The 20026-nt window shown below is 40.2% G+C and overlaps 1 protein-coding gene across 1 annotated transcript; it reads right to left on the reverse strand.

The window, feature by feature from the left end:
• Window positions 1-121: 121 nt before the first annotated feature.
• On the reverse strand, window positions 122-18697 carry fpr1 (formyl peptide receptor 1). Its single transcript, XM_075466485.1, has 5 exons — window positions 18640-18697; window positions 16782-17957; window positions 10737-11832; window positions 3520-3656; window positions 122-2766 (listed from the first exon to the last, which is right to left on the reverse strand). The coding sequence occupies exons 1-5, from the start codon at window positions 18650-18652 to the stop codon at window positions 1664-1666; spliced, it is 3525 nt and encodes a 1174-aa protein (XP_075322600.1). The 5' UTR covers window positions 18653-18697; the 3' UTR covers window positions 122-1663.
• Between the last annotated feature and the right edge of the window lie 1329 nt (window positions 18698-20026).

Genomic DNA, 20026 nt, shown 5'->3' on the forward strand with positions numbered 1-20026 from the left:
TAGGGGTTTCAAGAATTAGTTTGTTTTATATGGTACCATTTCAGTGCTCTCAGACAGCTTTGAGTCATCCTTTATTCACCAATTCATACTTTCAGATAATTCAATCAGTCATTCAATCACGTGACAATTGAGAGAGATTTATTGGAAGTTAGAATTAGAATTGAAAACAAGTGTCTTGCATATTAAAAAAAAAAGGAAATTCACTTTTCAAATTAATCAATTTGCTGCCAATAATCATTTTTTTACAAAATACATTCGATGTCTTTATTGTTTTTTGTTTTTCTTTGAATATATAGAAGCCTTACTTTTTGGCTGCTGTGAAAAATATTGCTGAAAATATTGTGAACATATATTGGTTTATTTGCATTTATTTCTGAAAATATTCCAAACTTTGTGCCAACTATTTAGGGCTGTTTACCACTGATTCCAAAAGACAACAAGCAAAGAAAAAGATAAACAAGATCAACAAAATCAAATTAATATACAAACCCTTTGCATCTATAAATCAGAGTGGTCCCATAAATAATCAGGACCATATGAAAATATAAAAAAGAATTATAGAAATTATGACAAAACATACAATCTCGTGAAAAATATATTACACATCATTTCAAATAAGGTAGCATTCTCATAGGAATACAATTTGCATGTTAAAGAGCCCCCTTTGCTAACTAATAACAGCAACAACAAGAAGAGGAAGAGGCTAAATTAATGTATTTTTATGATAAATCAAAGAGAAAAAGATCAGTACAATTCAGGTTAATGCTATTTTCAGGCGACTCCTTACTTGAAGCTGAAACTATGCTGACTGTGTAACTAGAGCCCTGAAAGCTAAATACATCACATGATTCAACAGATTTAATTCAGGAAATTTCACAAGTCTTTGCTTAAAACAGGATTGCTCAGACTGGCAGCATCCTATCCGAAACTCATGTTGTTTCTGAGATGTGGGCGGCAGGTTGTGTCCACACAGTTTCACATTAGCACACATTACACACGCGCAACTAACTGAATTCACAACAACTAGTCTTCAACTGACACGTTCTCGTCAATCTCATTCTTCGTCATAGCTGTGAAGTGTTGAATCCCAAATTTAAACTCAAAGACGACACATGATATTTTCTTGTCCAAATATGTGTGACACTATACTTACTTTTGAAATACACTTAAATCAATTTTGTCCAAATTTTTACTCGTACTTTATATGTAGAGTTTTGAAAAACAAACCAACACACACAAAAACCCTACAAAGATAAATCATTGATAATATTAGTCTTCAGTTTGTGCTCTGAAATACTGCACACATTTGTTACACAAATCATTAAGGAATGTAATAGGGATTTCATAACTGTTGCTCAAGTCATTTTATCCGGGAAGTGGCATTTTACCGCCTCTATACTTCTGTCAAAGAGCTGCCAGCACCACAGGCTTGAAGTAGGGTCTTCATCAAAAACATTGCAGTATCTTGTTCAGCTAAGTGTTTAGCCCAAATGAGGCTAAATGAGGCATTGCCGCATGTCACTGACATCAGATAAAAGATGATGCAAGTGCAGTTTAATGGTGACTCTTTTGAAAGTACTAATCAGCGGGCAAACAAAAGAAAACAACAACTTGTTAGCTATCTACAGTTTTCAGCATTTGTTTACTGCTGCCACGGCCAGGCCTACACTGCACTGTTATCTTCTGACTTCTCTTTGCTGTGACCAGTGTCCGCTGACTTCGTCTCGTCCTCATGGAAGGCAGTCTCCAGCACAGTAAGAATGGATTTGCGAACTGTGTCTTTGAAATCCTGGCCAACAAACACATACAGTATTGGGTTTAAGCAGCTGCTGAGAAATGCCAGACTAGTGGTTAATGGGATCCCGATAGCAAGCGCATATGTGAATGATTCACTTTGGTTGACCACTGTGAAAGCTGCCAATTCAATTAAAAACATAATGTGAAAGGGAGCCCAGCACAGGAAGAAAGTAATGATAATGGCAGCAATTATCTTAAAGGTGCGACTTGATTGGCTGGACAGAGTGTAGTTTCTTCTGAGTTTATGGATTATGACAGCATAACAGGAGACAATGATACTGAAAGGGATGACAAATCCCACGAGGAAGCGAAAGATGGTCATGGCCTGATGGCGAAATGCTCGCAGCTGATTCACGGAGGGTGTTTCAAAGTCGTCGGATAAAGCATAGTTGATGAAGCAGATGATGATTTCCTTATTGGGGGGTAATGGAATAGTGTCCCTGAAGATGAAATACGGTGAACTGAGAATCAAAGCCAGCACCCAAACACAAAGACTTCCCCAGGAAGCTTTGCGGGTGTTTCGGTGGTTATGAGCCCAGATGGGCCACACCACAGACAAACATCTGTCCACACTGATCACCACCAGGATCCAGACACTGGCAAACATGTTGAGAAAGGCTACAGCACTGTTCATTTTACACATAAATCTGCCAAAGGGCCAATGGAAATCTAAAGCCTGGTATGTAATGCTCAGAGGCAGGAATGCAGTGAAGAGGAAGTCAGCCACGGCAAGGTTGAGGAACCAAATTGTGTTAACGGTCTTCTTCATCTTGAAGCCGGTCACCCAGATAACCAATCCATTCCCGAGCACACCGAGCACAAAGGCCAGGCAGTAAACAACGAGAGACATGGTGTTGAGAGACTGTCTCAGGTTTGCAAACTTGTCAAACGAGGTGTCATTTCTTGGAGCATCAGTTGCATCATTGAGATAAGAAGATGTGGCATTCATCTTGATGGTTGTCTTGAGACCTGCAGAGGAAACATGATGAAACAAAGTCCTTGTATTTGAAATTCACCAAGCTTATATATGTTTTTGGTTACATACACTAAAGGATGCAAGAATTAATCCTAAATCGACACTTTAGTATGTAAGTTACTGTAAGGTGACATATCATGGAATTATTATTTTGTTATTATTTCACTCGTCAGTTCACTCGATCTGTTCTGCTAAGCCTCGACCTCTGAGTCCTGCCCGTTAGACCGATGGAGCCAGCTTCATGTGAAAATGTTCTGTTGTCAGCTGTCCTGAGAAGCATGCATTTTACATCTACCACCAGCCTCAGAGGATATAAGAGCCCAGTGGATAAACTATGTTTAAAGGTAAGGTTCCAGCAAGAGTTAGCTAAAGACCAGCAAGAGTGCAGGAACCACTTTTTGTCTGACTTGTTTGAACAACTTTGTCCAATTAAACGCTGAACTGAACAAACTGAACCACAAAGAGGGATTAGTTCCAACTCTCGATGCCTGAACTTCAGACAAGGGAAATGTAAATATCCATCCATTTTCTGTACCCACTTGATCTAACTCAGGGGTCACTGGAGCCTATCCCAGCTGTCATTGGGCAGCACGACCCTGGACGGGCGGCACAGTGCCACACGGAGACAAACGAGACAAACGACCATAAACGCTCACACTGTGATGTCCAGTATCAATGTCTGAATAGGGGCACGGGTTGATTTCCTTCTTTTAAAAAAATATAATGAAAAAGCAAAGGTAACATACCTTTCTCGACGCTCTCTAGTTGGCTGTGAGTGAAGGTGCAGCAGAAGAATCTGTGATCAAAATCTTGCCTGTTAACATGATGAACTGATCTGTCGGTAATAAAGTCCCCTCCCACGTCAAGGCGGACCCAGAGGCAACTTACATCACACAAAAGTCATTTTAAGAGAAGTATAGATTATCTTGCATAGAGTTTGACTGTCCTTCAAAAACAACAACTTTAATGGTGACGCTAATAATGCTAAAGTCTTTTGAGCAGAACCAACAGCTTTGGAATTGTTGCTTTGCATTGACATCATGAATTAGTGCACTCTCTTCTTACCATGTGCCCAATTACCAACAAAATCATGAGGTGACTGAGCAATTTGTGCAATAGTAGGCTCTTCCTACATATGAAAACATGCACATGCAGCCTCTGTAGATCCAAAACTGCATCCCAAAGATACCTACAGTTAAAATACAAATATACATATTTTCGTGCATTCTTTTTGGGTGGCAACAACATGGTTCCTTCTTTAACTTCCTGATTTGTAATTTTGCTCAATCATCTTTTGAAATACCTTAGGATGACTGTTTTGTATTGGTAGCAGGCCAATGTTCATAGGTTATGAAATAAGTTTGAAAAAGCTGTCAGTGTCTCCACCAGCAGTAATACTCAAGATAAAACCACAGAATAAAGCACACATAGTGGAGCTAAACACACCTGTATTCATAATGAATCCTTTTAATGTAGGTGGAGATATTTACAAACTCAGTTCATTTAAAAACTGGCCTTGCATGAAACAATCTCATAAAAATTTTAGTTTGTTTGTTTGACAATGTTAGCTTTCTGTTGGTGCCTCGTACGTCTATGGGAGAAACCAGATATGCATTTCTTTCTGCAAAATATCTTATTCACAAGTTACTTCTTCCTCATCAGTGGCTCACTGTCATGCCAGTACCCTGTCCTGATTGGTTTTGGTATAAAAATGTAATTTATCCTTCTTTCTGACTGCAACTAGATGCTGATCAGTTTGACTGAAAGCCTGAGTGTGACAAAGAGGACATTGTGGTACAGCTTCTCTGTCCGTCAGTGCACCAATCAAGAAGTGGCACCACCTCAACATTGCAACACTCCTCATCAAATCAAAATCAAATCAAATCAAATTTATTTGTATAGCACATTTCATGTACAAACAGTTCAAAGTGCTTTACATAAAATAAAAGCATTGCAGCAGGGAGTGCAAGAAGCATTAAAAATACATAAAATAATATAAAGAGAAACAAATAAAATCATTTAAATGAATTTAAAATCAGGCAACAGTCTAGATAAGTTAAAAGATGTTTCATGCATAGACACATGAGAAAAGAAATGTTTTTAACCTGGATTTAAAAATGTCTTCATTTGGTGAAAGTTTAATCTCCACTGGCAGTTTGTTCCACTTGTTGGCAGCATAACAGCTAAATGCTGCTTCTCCATGTTTAGTTTGGACTCTGGACTGGACCAGCTGGCCTGAGTCCTTGGATCTAAGAGCTCTGCTGGGTTTATATTCTCTGAACATATCACAGATGTATTTTGGGCCTAAACCATTCTGGGATTTGTAAACCATCAGCAGGCTTTTAAAATCTATTCTGTGACTGACTGGAAGCCAGTGTAAAGATTTTAAAACCGGTGTGATGTGTTCAGATCTCTTAGTCCGGGTTAAAACTCTAGCAGCAGCGTTCTGGATGAGCTGCAGATGTTTAATGCTCTTTTTGGGAAGTCCAGTTAAAAGAGCATTACAGTAATCGAGTCTACTGGAGATGAATGCATGGATGAGTTTCTCCTGGTCTTTTTGGGAGAGGAAACCTTTAATTCTGTTGATGTTTCTGAGATGGTAAAAAGCTGCCTTGGTGACAGCTTTGATGTGGCTGCTGAAAGTCAGATCTGAGTCTATCAACACTCCGAGGTTATGAACTTGGTCAGTGATTGTAAGGTCCAGAGTCTCAAGATATTTACCAACGCTGACCCTCTTCTCTTTACCTCTATCAAGTTGATGTGGAGTTCTTCAGAGCAGCAGAGTATGAGCTACCAAAATAGGCACATGACATTCAAAGAGAAGAGGGTCAGCGTTGGTAAATATCTTGAGACTCTGGACCTTACAATCACTGACCAGGTTCGTAAACTGGGAGTGTTGATAGACTCAGATCTGACTTTCAGCAGCCACATCAAAGCTGTCACCAAGGCAGCTTTTTACCACCTCAGAAACATCAACAGAATTAAAGGTTTCCTCTCCCAAAAAGACCAGGAGAAACTCATCCATGCATTCATCTCCAGTAGACTTGATTACTGTAACGCTCTTTTAACTGGACTTCCCAAAAAGAGCATTAAACATCTGTAGCTCATCCAGAACGCTGCTGCTGGAGTTTTAACCCGGACTAAGAGATCTGAACACATCACACCAGTTTTGAAATCTTTACACTGGCTCACAGAATAGATTTTAAAAGCCTGCTGATGGTTTACAAATCCCAGAACAGTTTAGGCCCAAAATATATCTGTGATCTGTTCAGAGAATATAAACCCAGCAGAGCTCTTAGATCCAAGGACTCAGGTCAGCTGGTCCAGTCCAGAGTCCAGACTAAACATGGAGAAGCAGCATTTAGCTGTTATGCTGCCAACAAGTGGAACAAACTGCCAGTGGAGATTAAACTTTCACCAAATGGAGACATTTTTAGATCCAGGTTAAAAACATTTGTTTTCTCATGTGTCTATGCATGAAATCTGCACGGTATCGTTTAACTTATCCAGACTGTTGCTTGTTTTTAAATTAATTTAAATGATTTTATTTGTTTCTCTTTATATTATTTTATGTATTTTTAATGCTTCTTGCACTCCCTGCTGTAATGCTTTTATTTTAAGTGAAGCACTTTGAATTGTTTGTACATGAAATGTGCTATATAAATAAATTTGATTTGATTTGATTTGATTTGATTCTCTCCTCCGGCCGCCAACAGCAGAGTTCAGGTCTGTGCTCTCAGTTCATCTCTCTACACACACTACACTTATAATTATGTCGGCCTTTCACACATACCTGCACACTCTGATGACACTGATGGCACCGCCTGTATCAGCACAAAATAACTTAAAGTTTTTTGAAACCCACTGAACAGTTTTCTAAAAATGACATACTAATCTGAATTCATAGCTGGTACCCTGTTACATTTATGAAAAAAACATATTCGTACTGACAGCAACATGTTATTGTCACTTTCTAACAATTAGAGATTCAGACAACATCGCAACACAATTCAATGACCAAACGTTTTCAGAGTTGGAAAAACACAGAATCGTGAACTGAGTGTAAAGATGTGGGATCACCACTCTCTCTGAAGTTATAATCACTAACTTTATTGTTAAAAACAACAGTTAAGTATGAATTTTCTCCTCTATAGTGATTTAGCTCTCAATGCTCTCTTGTCAATTCTGGATGCAGGAGATTCACTTTTGAAACTCTCAAAGCAGAACGTTTCCTAATCTGTGGGTAAAAATGTCAAAAAAAGTCTCATACAAAAAAGATGTAAAAACAGTCCATTGATGCCCCTTTGTAAACACAAACCTCCCTTTTGAAACAGTGGAACCTTATGTGATATATGAGGTAATTAATGACATTTCCCCACTCTCCTCCACTGCAGCTCATCACCACAGCACCTGTCAGTAATGGGCCCGGCCTGGTGGAGTATAAGATACCATGCTGCTCCTGACATGATGAACTGTGAAGCCTTTGTGAGCAAAAGGGATTTTTTTAAATTTTAAATTAGATGAACAAGAATATACACAATTAGATTTTAGTCAACCAACTTCAAACACAAACTTTTTGACACCACAAGGTTAAAAAAACACATAGATCGTTTAGTTGATAGACACACAACTTAAATGTGAAGTTTATGGAAATAATCCAACAAATTGTCAGAAAATTGGTATGACAGTTTTATGCAGTGGAAAGTACGGTTGATAAGCTTCTAGTAAATGCAGGCTTTCATGTTGTGTAGGAAATGATAGGAAGAAGAGAGATGTGTATCGCTTCACGCACAAGTTACAGGTATCAGACAAGATCTGCCCCACAAAACTGTCAGCGGTCTTATCAGTGTCACCTTCTGTTTGGTTTTAGTATCAGAAATATAATTCCTCTTATTTGTCAGACCACAGCTGAACACTTGATGGTCTATTTTCCAGTTCAAATGAAGGATGGAGGAGGCAGTGGTGCTGCCTTCTATACATCCTCAGTACAGTCACGCTACATTATCATGTGGGACTGGGTCCTGCCTCTGGTTGTATTCATCCTCTATCTGGTTACTATATCAGCCCATTACTATGTACTAGACATATTCTGAAAAAAAAGTTAGATTAAACCTTTTTCTGTCTATTTAACTTGGACACACTTAAGAGCAAGAATGAAAGTGCGACACACTAAACGATTTTAATTTTAATACCAACCTGAGTGCCTGATCAGGGAAACACTTTGTATATAAAACAGCTCTCCCTAGTGGTGTAAAGTAATAGGTGTGCTCTGTCGTCACCCTTTCGATGAGATCAATTTTGATCCTGATGAGTTGTGTGTGTGATCAGGAGAGATCACTCTGGATTCATAACTGAAGCAGAGCTGGGAAAGAGGTTACATTGTGCACTGAAGTGATGATTATGTGATGTAGAAAATGAGTGTAAACATAGTTAAATCCAAAATTATTTTATTCATGGAAATAAAGGTTATTGGCAAGAACCAAAAAAGCTTTTACAAAGAGGCTCATGCTGCACAAAGTCATACTTTTATCATTATTCACTTGACGGAAATGTAATTGAGTCTGAGTTGATTTCTTTTTTTTTTTTTTAAAAAAAAACAAAATATGCAGATTTCTGTTCTTTAACTGAGAACAATTGGTGGATATTTACTTTTCCTCTTCTACGCCATCGCCACACCATCGCTGACTGTCAGTCAGGTAAAAAAAGAAAAAAAAAAACTCAAAGAAATTCCACAGTAAAATTCTCAGATGGTGACACAACTTGCATTTACAAAAATCTGACGGCAAAGAAATACAGGTTTATATAGATAGAGTTCAGCTGCTTCTTTCAGTATAACAACCTCTTATTCACTATCATAAGTGTCCACTGGGATTACATTACACTCCCCGAATGCTAAATATCAAATGTAAAAGATATAGATTTTTCAAATCAAAGTATGCAGCAGATAGAAAGCAGTCAGTCAGCTAAATCTGTTTCTACTCCGCCACACGTGACAAGTGGCAAACAGGACTGATGGCAGGTCCTCAGCATACAGACAGAAATTATATCAAACCTGACTGAAGGAAAATCTGGTTTAACACTGAATGTAGCAGAGAACTTTTTCAATTTGAAGACTGAAAGCAACAACAGATGGCCTTTAAGGGCTGTGTCTTAAAATTAGTTTTCTGTCATGTTGGATGTGGAGGTAATGAGATTATCTTGTTGATTAGCACATTTCACACTGAAGGTTCCTTTATAAAAACTAACAGACCAACAAAAAAAAAGCAGTATGCACCCTTTCCCTCTGCCAAAATAGGAAGTTATTTTGCTATCGCTTGCATAATGCCTCCACATTTCATACATTTCAGACATGGCCAAAATAGCTGCTATTTAATTTTCATCTGACTTGTTTTCTGTATTGTACCGCAAAGAAAATGACATATTAAGTGCAAGGAGTTAGTGTGCAGCTGAAGACAAACCTGCCCAATGAAACATGACAAGTATTCAACAGATAAAGACAGGAAAAAATAATCGTTTGTTATATACACTAACATTTACTCTGTACCGCTGAAATATCTGTTGAGTCAGCGAAAGCCTTACACCTCTGCATCAGAGACTGACTTCCAGACCCGGCGGCAGAGACAAGCTATTGGACGGGCATTTAAATGAGTAGGGGGGGCCCCCTAGCGGGGGGTGTGGGGGTCCTCCCCCAGAAAATTTGGTATTTCTTAGATGCAATTTTCTGCATTTTAACCGAATTGTGGGCCCCGTTTCAGCCCAATAAGGAACTGTCCTTTTGTTACTAAATACGTGACGATTCCATTATTTCAAGGGACAGTTGGCAACTCGTTTAGGCAGCCCTGGCAAACACATCACGCTTCCTTTAAAGTAGGCATTCGGAGACATCTCGAACAGCCTGCACAGTTTCATCCACTCTGTATAATCATCGGTGCATAAATTGAACGCAAAGCCCAGATCACGTTTGCCCCTTTCTAGTCGCCATTAATACTAATACACACAACGAGCAAACAGGAGCGCAGCAACAACAACAGCAACGCCCACGCACGGCCACAGTGAATTCAGACTGGCGCTGAGCCGACATCAGAACGCATTTGAACATGCAGTTCAGGGTCGGACTGGGAAAAAAAATCGGCCCTGACAATTTTCCCCGGGACCAGCCCCCCCCCAGTATTAATTAGTATCTCCAATCTAATTAAATAAAAATAAAAAACGAGCACAGACCGCTCAGTCAATGGCATGTACCCATAGAAAAAATACACACATATCACACAACCTGACTATCGACTAACAACCATGATCAGTAACCTACACAAACCCAGACACATAATGGCTCGGCGGCCAGCAATCGGATAAACCAATGAAGTGAATCAATCCTGTGAAAGAATGAAAACAAGTGAGTGAAACCTGCACTCACCCATTATGAAGTTAACTCTGCCAGCCCCATACTCTTGCCCCTGCTCAGCCAACTCCTTGACGTCGGGTACGGTTGGTAACGTTACGGCGGCTAGCATTAGCAACGAGGCTGCTAGGCATGCTAAATCGGTAAGCATTAGGCTACTGAAGAAAGCTAGTCTTTTTAGTTACATTATATTATCATCTTTCTTCTCGGCTATAACCTTTGTTTACGGCCACTGGCCTGACGCTTTAGCTTAGCTGTCAAATCACCGGAAGTTTTCACCGGAAGTACTGGCGCACACACAAAAGCTCTCTCCAGACATATCTTTCTTTCATTCCGCCCAGATGAAATTTGATGCCAATCTTCGAAAATCAGAGAAATTTAAGACATTTTAAGACCTTAAAAAACGTATTTTTTATTTAAGACTTTTAGATCGTGTCCCCTCATGCACTGCAGTGTTTGAGGCAATCTCCGGTCAAACGTCAAAGTGAACCCAGGGGGGGCACACCGGCGTGGATGGGGGGGCAATGCCCGCGAGTGCCCCCCCGTGGCGGCGGCGCTGCTGACTTCTCTTTGCTCCGAATGGTGACCATAGAGTTTGTGTAGGTGTAAGGGCGAGGCACCTCTTCCTGGAAAGCAGTCTCCAACACATTCAGGATGGACTTGCGGACTTCGTCCTTGAAATCTTGGCCCATGAACACATACAGGAGCGGGTTCAAGCAGCTGTTGAGATAGGCCAGACTTGTAGCTATAGGGACCCCGATAATGATGATGGGATCTAATGTTTCACTTGTATAATTTGGCATGTGATTCACCAGCTCAATTAGACCCATGATATGAAAGGGAGCCCAGCACAGGAAGAAAGTAACAATGATGGCTGCAATTATTTTAAAAGGGCGACTTGATTGGCTGGCCAGTGTGGGGTTTCTTCTGAGACGATGGATTATGACAGCATAACAGGAGACAATGATACTAAAAGGGATGACAAATCCCAGGAGGAAGCGAAAGATGGTCATGGCCTGTTGGCGAAAGGCTCGCAGCTGATTCACGGAGGGTGTTTCAAAGTCGTCGGATAAAGCATAGTTGATGAAGCAGATGATGATTTCCTTATTGAGGGGTGATGGAGCAGTGTCCCTGAAGATGAAATACGGTGAACTGAGAATCAAAGCCAGCACCCAAACACAAAGACTTCCCAAGGAAGCTTTGCGGGTGTTTCGGTGGTTATGAGCCCAGATGGGCCACACCACAGACAAACATCTGTCCACACTGATCACCACCAGGATCCAGACACTGGCAAACATGTTGAGAACGGCTACAGCACCGTTCATTTTACACATAAATCTGCCAAACGGCCAATGGAAATCTAAAGCCTGGTATGTGATGCTCAGAGGCAGGAATGCAGTGAAGAGGAAGTCAGCCACGGCAAGGTTGAGGAACCAAATTGTGTTAACGGTCTTCTTCATCTTGAAGCCGGTCACCCAGATAACCAATCCATTCCCGAGCACACCGAGCACAAAGGCCAGGCAGTAAACAACGAGAGACATGGTGTTGAGAGACTGTCTCGGGTTTGCAAACTTGTCAAACGAGGTGTCATTTCTTGGAGCATCAGTTGCATCATTGAGATAAGAAGATGTGGCATTCATCTTGATGGTTGTCTTGAGACCTGCAGAGGAAACACGATGAAACAAAGTCCTTGTATTTGAAATTCACCAAGCTTATATATGTTTTTGGTTACATACACTAAAGGATGCAAGAATTAATCCTAAATCGACACTGTAGTAAGTAAGTTACTGTAAGGTGACATATCATGGAATTATTATTTTATTATTATTTCACTCAATCTGTTCTGCTAAGCCTCGACCTCTGAGTCCTGCCCGTTAGACCGATGGAGCCAGCTTCATGTGAAAATTTTAGACTGTTGCCTGATTTTAAATTCATTTAAATGATTTTATTTGTTTCTCTTTATATTATTTTATGTATTTTTAATGCTTCTTGCACTCCCTGCTGCAATGCTTTTATTTTATGTAAAGCACTTTGAACTGTTTGTACATGAAATGTGCTATACAAATAAATTTGATTTGATTTGATTTGATTTGAAAATGTTCTGTTGTCAGCTGTCCTGAGAAGCATGCATTTTACATCTACCACCAGCCTCAGAGGATATAAGAGCCCAGTGGATAAACTATGTTTAAAGGTAAGGTTCCAGCAAGAGTTAGCTAAAGACCAGCAAGAGTGCAGGAACCACTTTTTGTCTGACTTGTTTGAACAACTTTGTCCAATTAAACGCTGAACTGAACAAACTGAACCACAAAGAGGGATTAGTTCCAACTCTCGATGCCTGAACTTCAGACAAGGGAAATGTAAATATCCATCCATTTTCTGTACCCACTTGATCTAACTCAGGGGTCACTGGAGCCTATCCCAGCTGTCATTGGGCAGCACGACCCTGGACGGGCGGCACAGTGCCACACGGAGACAAACGAGACAAACGACCATAAACGCTCACACTGTGATGTCCAGTATCAATGTCTGAATAGGGGCACGAGTTGATTTCCTTCTTTTAAAAAAATATAATGAAAAAGCAAAGGTAACATACCTTTCTCGACGCTCTCTAGTTGGCTGTGAGTGAAGGTGCAGCAGAAGAATCTGTGATCAAAATCTTGCCTGTTAACATGATGAACTGATCTGTCGGTAATAAAGTCCCCTCCCACGTCAAGGCGGACCCAGAGGCAACTTACATCACACAAAAGTCATTTTAAGAGAAGTATAGATTATCTTGCATAGAGTTTGACTGTCCTTCAAAAACAACAACTTTAATGGTGACGCTAATAATGCTAAAGTCTTTTGAGCAGAACCAACAGCTTTGGAATTGTTGCTTTGCATTGACATCATGAATTAGTGCACTCTCTTCTTACCATGTGCCCAATTACCAACAAAATCATGAGGTGACTGAGCGATTTGTGCAATAGTAGGCTCTTCCTACATATGAAAACATGCACATGCAGCCTCTGTAGATCCAACACTGCATGCCTACAGTTAAAATACAAATATACATATTTTCGTGCATTCTTTTCAGGTGGCAACAACATGGTTCCTTCTTTAACTTCCTGATTTGTAATTTTGCTCAATCATCTTTTGAAATACCTTAGGATGACTGTTTTGTATTGGTAGCAGGCCAATATTCATAGGTTATGAAATAAGTTTGAAAAAGCTGTCAGTGTCTCCACCAGCAGTAATACTCAAGATAAAACCACAGAATAAAGCACACTATTCCATCACACCACAACAAGGACATCATCATCTGCTTCAGATGTGCATTTCTTTCTGCAAAATATCTTATTCACAAGTTACTTCTTCCTCATCAGTGGCTCACTGTCATGCCAGTACCCTGTCCTGATTGGTTTTGGTATAAAAATGTAATTTATCCTTCTTACTGACTGCAACTAGATGCTGATCAGTTTGACTGAAAGCCTGAGTGTGACAAAGAGGACATTGTGGTACAGCTTCTCTGTCCGTCAGTGCACCAATCAAGAAGTGGCACCACCTCAACATTGCAACACTCCTCATCAAGTTGATGTGGAGTTCTTCAGAGCAGCAGAGTATGAGCTACCAAAATAGGCACGACATTCTCTCCTCTGGCCGCCAACAGCAGAGTTCAGGTCTGTGCTCTCAGTTCATCTCTCTACACACACACTAAACTTATAATTATGTCGGCCTTTCACACATACCTGCACACTCTGATGACACTGATGGCACCGCCTGTATCAGCACAAAATAACTTAAAGTTTTTTGAAACCCACTGAACAGTTTTCTAAAAATGACATACTAATCTGAATTCATAGCTGGTACCCTGTTACATTTATGAAAAAAACATATTCGTACTGACAGCAACATGTTATTGTCACTTTCTAACAATTAGAGATTCAGACAACATCACAACACAATTCAATGACCAAACGTTTTCAGAGTTGGAAAAACACAGAATCGTGAACTGAGTGTAAAGATGTGGGATCACCGCTCTCTCTGAAGTTATAATCACTAACTTTATTGTTAAAAACAACAGTTAAGTATGAATTTTCTCCTCTATAGTGATTTAACTCTCAATGCTCTCTTGTCAATTCTGGATGCAGGAGATTCACTTTTGAAACTCTCAAAGCAGAACGTTTCCTAATCTGTGGGTAAAAATGTCAAAAAAAGTCTCATACAAAAAAGATGTAAAAACAGTCCATTGATGCCCCTTTGTAAACACAAACCTCCCTTTTGAAACAGTGGAACCTTATGTGATATATGAGGTAATTAATGACATTTCCCCACTCTCCTCCACTGCAGCCCATCACCACAGCACCTGTCAGTAATGGGCCCGGCCTGGTGGAGTATAAGATACCATGCTGCTCCTGACATGATGAACTGTGAAGCCTTTGTGAGCAAAAGGGATTTTTTAAAATTTTAAATCAGATGAACAAGAATATACACAATTAGATTTTAGTCAACCAACTTCAAACACAAACTTTTTGACACCACATGGTTAAAAAAAACACATAGATCGTTTAGTTGATAGACACACAACTTAAATGTGAAGTTTATGGAAATAATCCAACAAATTGTCAGAAAATTGGTATGACAGTTTTATGCAGTGGAAAGTACGGTTGATAAGCTTCTAGTAAATGCAGGCTTTCATGTTGTGTAGGAAATGATAGGAAGAAGAGAGATGTGTATCGCTTCACGCACAAGTTACAGGTATCAGACAAGATCTGCCCCACAAAACTGTCAGCGGTCTTATCAGTGTCACCTTCTGTTTGGTTTTAGTATCAGAAATATAATTCCTCTTATTTGTCAGACCACAGCTGAACACTTGATGGTCTATTTTCCAGTTCAAATGAAGGATGGAGGAGGCTGTGGTGCTGCCTTCTATACATCCTCAGTACAGTCACTTTACATTATCATGTGGGACTGTGTCCTGCCTCTGGTTGTATTCATCCTCTATCTGATTACTATATCAGCCCATTACTATGCACTAGACATACTCTGAAAAAGTTGTACTTGTGCTGTCTTATGACACCAACTCATTTATGACCTATATAAACAACACATCTTCATCGAATAACCATCTAAATGATGGTGTTGACATAAAAGATAAAATAAAAAGATCTACACAGACCATGTCAGATTAAACCTTTTTCTGTCTATTTAACTTGGACACACTTAAGAGCAAGAATGAAAGTGCGACACACTAAACGATTTTAATTTTAATATTAAATCGAGTGCCTGATCAGGGAAACACTTTGTATATAAAACAGCTCCCCCTAGTGGTGTAAAGTAATAGGTGTGCTCTGTCGTCACCCTTTCGATGAGATCAATTTTGATCCTGATGAGTTGTGTGTGTGATCAGGAGAGATCACTCTGGATTCATAACTGAAGCAGAGCTGGGAAAGAGGTTACATTGTGCACTCAAGTGATGATTATGTGATGTAGAAAATGAGTGTAAACATAGTTAAATCCAAAATTATTTTATTCATGGAAATAAAGGTTATTGGCAAGAACCAAAAAAGTCGTCATTATCATTTATCATTAAGAGACCTTTGATAGAATTGACTAAGTTGAAAAATCACAAACAATCATTTACACGGATTATATCAGAACGATGCTTTTACAAAGAGGCTCATGCTCATACTTTTGTCATTATTCAGTTGAGGGAAAAAGAATTGGCAACAAGTCCGATTTTTCTTTTTAGATTAAAAAAATGTCAAAAATGTGCAGATTTCTGTTCTTTAAATGAGAACAATTGGTGGATATTTACTTTTCTTCTTCTACACAACTTGCATTTACAAAAATCTGACGGCAAAGAAATACAGGTTTATATAGAGTTCAGCTGCTTCTTTCAGTATAACAACCTCTTATTCACTATCATAAGTGTCCACTGGGATTACATTACACTCCCCGAATGCTAAATATCAAATGTAAAAGATATAGATTTTTCAAATCAAAGTATGCAGCAGATAGAAAGCAGTCAGTCAGCTACATCTGTTTCTACTCCGCCACACGTGACAAGTGGCAAACAGGACTGATGGCAGGTCCTCAGCATACAGACAGAAATGATATGAAATCTGGTTTAACACTGAATGTAGCAGATAACTTTTTCCATTTGAAGACATGAAAGCAACAACAGATGGCCTTTAAGGGCTGTGTCTTAAAATTAGTTTCCTGTCATGTTGGATGTGGAGGTAATGAGATTATCTTGTTGATTAGCACATTTCACACTGAAGGTTCCTTTATAAAAACTAACAGACCAACAAAAAAAGCAGTATGCACCCTTTCCCTCTGCCAAAATAGGAAGTTATTTTGCTATCGCTTGCATAATGCCTCCACATTTCATACATTTCAGACATGGCCAAAATAGCTGCTATTTAATTTTCATCTGACTTGTTTTCTGTATTGTACCGCAAAGAAAATGACATATTAAGTGCAAGGAGTTAGTGTGCAGCTGAAGACAAACCTGCCCAATGAAACATGACAAGTATTCAACAGATAAAGACAGGGAAAAATAATCGTTTGTTATATACACTAACATTTACTCTGTACCGCTGAAATATCTGTTGAGTCAGTGAAAGCCTTACACCTCTGCATCAGAGACTGACTTCTCTTTGCTCCGAATGGTGACCATAGAGTTTGTGTAGGTGTAGGAGCGAGACACCTCTTCCTGGAAAGCAGTCTCCAACACATTCAGGATGGACTTGCGGACTTTGTCCTTGAAATCTTGGCCCATGAACACATACAGGAGCGGGTTCAAGCAGCTGTTGAGATAGGCCAGACTTGTAGCTATAGGGACCCCGATAATGATGATGTGATCTAATGTTTCACTTGTATAATTTGGCATGTGATTCACCAGCTCAATTAGACCCATGATATGAAAGGGAGCCCAGCACAGGAAGAAAGTAACAATGATGGCTGCAATTATTTTAAAAGGGCGACTTGATTGGCTGGCCAGTGTGGGGTTTCTTCTGAGACGATGGATTATGACAGCATAACAGGAGACAATGATACTGAAAGGGACGACAAATCCCAGGAGGAAGCGGGTAAGGGTCATGGCCTGATGGCGAAAGGCTCGCAGCTGATTCACGGAGGGTGTTTCATGGTCGTCGGATAAAGCAAAGTTGTTGAAGCAGTTGATTATGCTTTCGTTGTGGTATGATGGAGCAGTGTCCCTGAAGATGAAGTACGGAGAGCTGAGAATCAAAGCCAGCACCCAAACACACAGACTCACCGAGGAAGCTTTGCGCACATTTCGGTGGTTTTGAGCCCAGACGGGCCACACCACAGAGACATATCTGTCCACACTGATCACCACCAAGATGTAGACACTGGCAAACATGTTGAGAAAGCTTATGCTGGTGTTCAGTTTGCACATGAACTTGCCGAAAGGCCAGTGGAAATCCATAGCTGTGTATGTCACACTCAGAGGCAGGAATGCAGTGAAGAGGAAGTCAGCCACGGCAAGGTGGAGAAACCAAATTGTATTCACGGTCTTCTTCATCTTGAAGCCGGTCACCCAGATAACCAATCCATTCCCGAGCACACCGAGCACAAAGGCCAGGCAGTAAAAAATGAGAGACATGGTGTTGAGAGACTGTCTCAGCTTTATATGCTCGTCCTTGTAGCTTTGATCTTCATTCTTGTAGTCATACTCATCATTGTCGTCATAAGAGTAAGAGCCATTTGTCCCGGTTCCATCAGCTGAATTCATTTGATAGAAAGAGTAATTGGTCACTAACTCCATCATTGTCCTTGACCCTTCAAACGAAAACAAAGAAAACTAAAATGTTAAGCTCATCATTTTTTCTACCCCTAAAAGTTAAAGCAACCAAAAAACAAAATTGCTTGAACGTCATCTCGGGATGAGGAAAAGGTTGCTAAATGAAGCTCCACTTGCAGCATACAGAATACACTGTTCACATTGGCAAGAACGGAGGTCATCATTTGATTATTATCTCAACGCGACTTCTCATTATTCGTAAAAACTTCAACATGAGCAATGTAGGCTATGGAGACCGAATTTGGATACCATACTCTCAGGAGAGTGTCATAATTTTATCTATGCGCAATGAAATGAGTCTCACACATGTGCAGGTAAACACCCGCATCAATTTAACCAGTGCGAGAAATGCCCATCAAGGCGAAGGCAAAAACGGGAACAGAAACAGATGATCTAACGGGGTTGTTGACATTTTAACCACACATAAACCAATGTACTGCACACAAGAAAAAGTTCCCACGCACTGGGGACATGCAGAATTAATTCTAAATCAAAGACCTCTGTCGACGTCAAAAAGAAAGTTGGAATATTCCAGCTAAGATGTTTTCCAGAGCTGCTGAAAACTATTTTTCTTTTTTCATTTTGTCGCTTTTTCCCCGTTCCAATTTCCTCTGATCCTGAGGCGTTAAAAAAGAAAATTGTAATCCAAAAACAGCTTACCTTTCCTCGTCATCAGAATGTCTCTGATGTGAGCACAGCCTCGCTCAGCAATCTGGGAATATTGGGAGACTTGAGATCCCTCACGCCTTAATTGAGCGACTTCACGTCACGTCGGGGCGGGACCTCGGGCAGCAACCCTTCATACAGGACCAGTAAACCTCCTCCACTCCACAGTTCTGATGCTCATGCTTCGCAAAAAGAACCCTCACATAGATTCTTGAACGAGCCCATCTATCACCGAGTGGCTCATAAATGCATAAGCCACAGCAACCAGTTAGGATCCCGGGTTAATGTTTATGATACACCCCCCCCCCCCCCCCACCTCTCCCATGCCAAGGCACGTCTTAATCAGAGACCACATGACAGTCCTTTGAGAAATTTTTGGGAAAGGTGAAAACACAAACAACTAAATGCATTAATTGAAGGTTGTTGAGATGACTCCCTGAGCCGGAGAGAGTGGAGCTTTGACTTCTCATGGGCCCAGTCATCCAGCTGCGTAATGTGTTTTTCCCTACGTGGGTTGATCTTGTGTTTGCTTGAGGTTAAGTGTAATTGCTCTGTGTTGACTGTTTGACTCGACATCAGAGCACACACATTTTTTAATGTCTCATCTCTTCATCCTGCGCTTGGTGTAACAAGCCACAGCAGCGTCTCTCGATATGAACCAGAAGTTTTATGGTTCTCTGACTTTGCTTCTGACCCCTCGCGGAATCGAGCCCTAAGCTGGCGTAGAGCCCAACCTTTAAAGATCTGGAGTAAGTTCTTGTTACCCACATGTTGAATCAGTGGTAACTGTGAAGCAAACTGAAGCTCTAAAAGCTGTATTCAATGCAAAGTGTTTTGTACAGCAACTTCTTTTTTTGTTCTACCCATTCAAGCATTAAGAGCTTTTCAAAGACACCGGTGACACAGGGTAATGAGTATGGGGACGAATATGGGGGAGTGTTTGCTGGAGATTGCTTTATGTCTCTTGAGTAAAGCCCCACCTTATCATGGGGAGTCTGAGTTTGACCTCGTGCTCGTATTTCCGCCCACATATTCCCTCTTAACCTTCAGTTCTGCATATCAGCCACCCACACATTTATTTATTCTTGCAGAGAATTTCATGTCCATGAGAATTTCAACAGGAAATACTCTGTGGTCCCTCACCTGTCCCACTGTGAAATGCTGAAGTTGAAGAAGTTATTTTAGTTCTTCAGATGTAAAGTCAAATCTTGTTGACAATCTATTTCTCTTTTAACTAACTATCTTCATCAAATGAATTCAGAAGAGCCGACATTTTTTTTCGATGAATTGTCACGTATGACAGTGTCCACACAATAACTAATATTCAAACCAACTTCTGAGGATGTAAGATGATGTTTTGAGCTGTTTTTATAAACTCATG

Source organism: Odontesthes bonariensis, chromosome 5 (genome assembly GCF_027942865.1).
Source record: "Odontesthes bonariensis isolate fOdoBon6 chromosome 5, fOdoBon6.hap1, whole genome shotgun sequence".
Lineage (NCBI taxonomy): Eukaryota > Metazoa > Chordata > Actinopteri > Atheriniformes > Atherinopsidae > Odontesthes > Odontesthes bonariensis.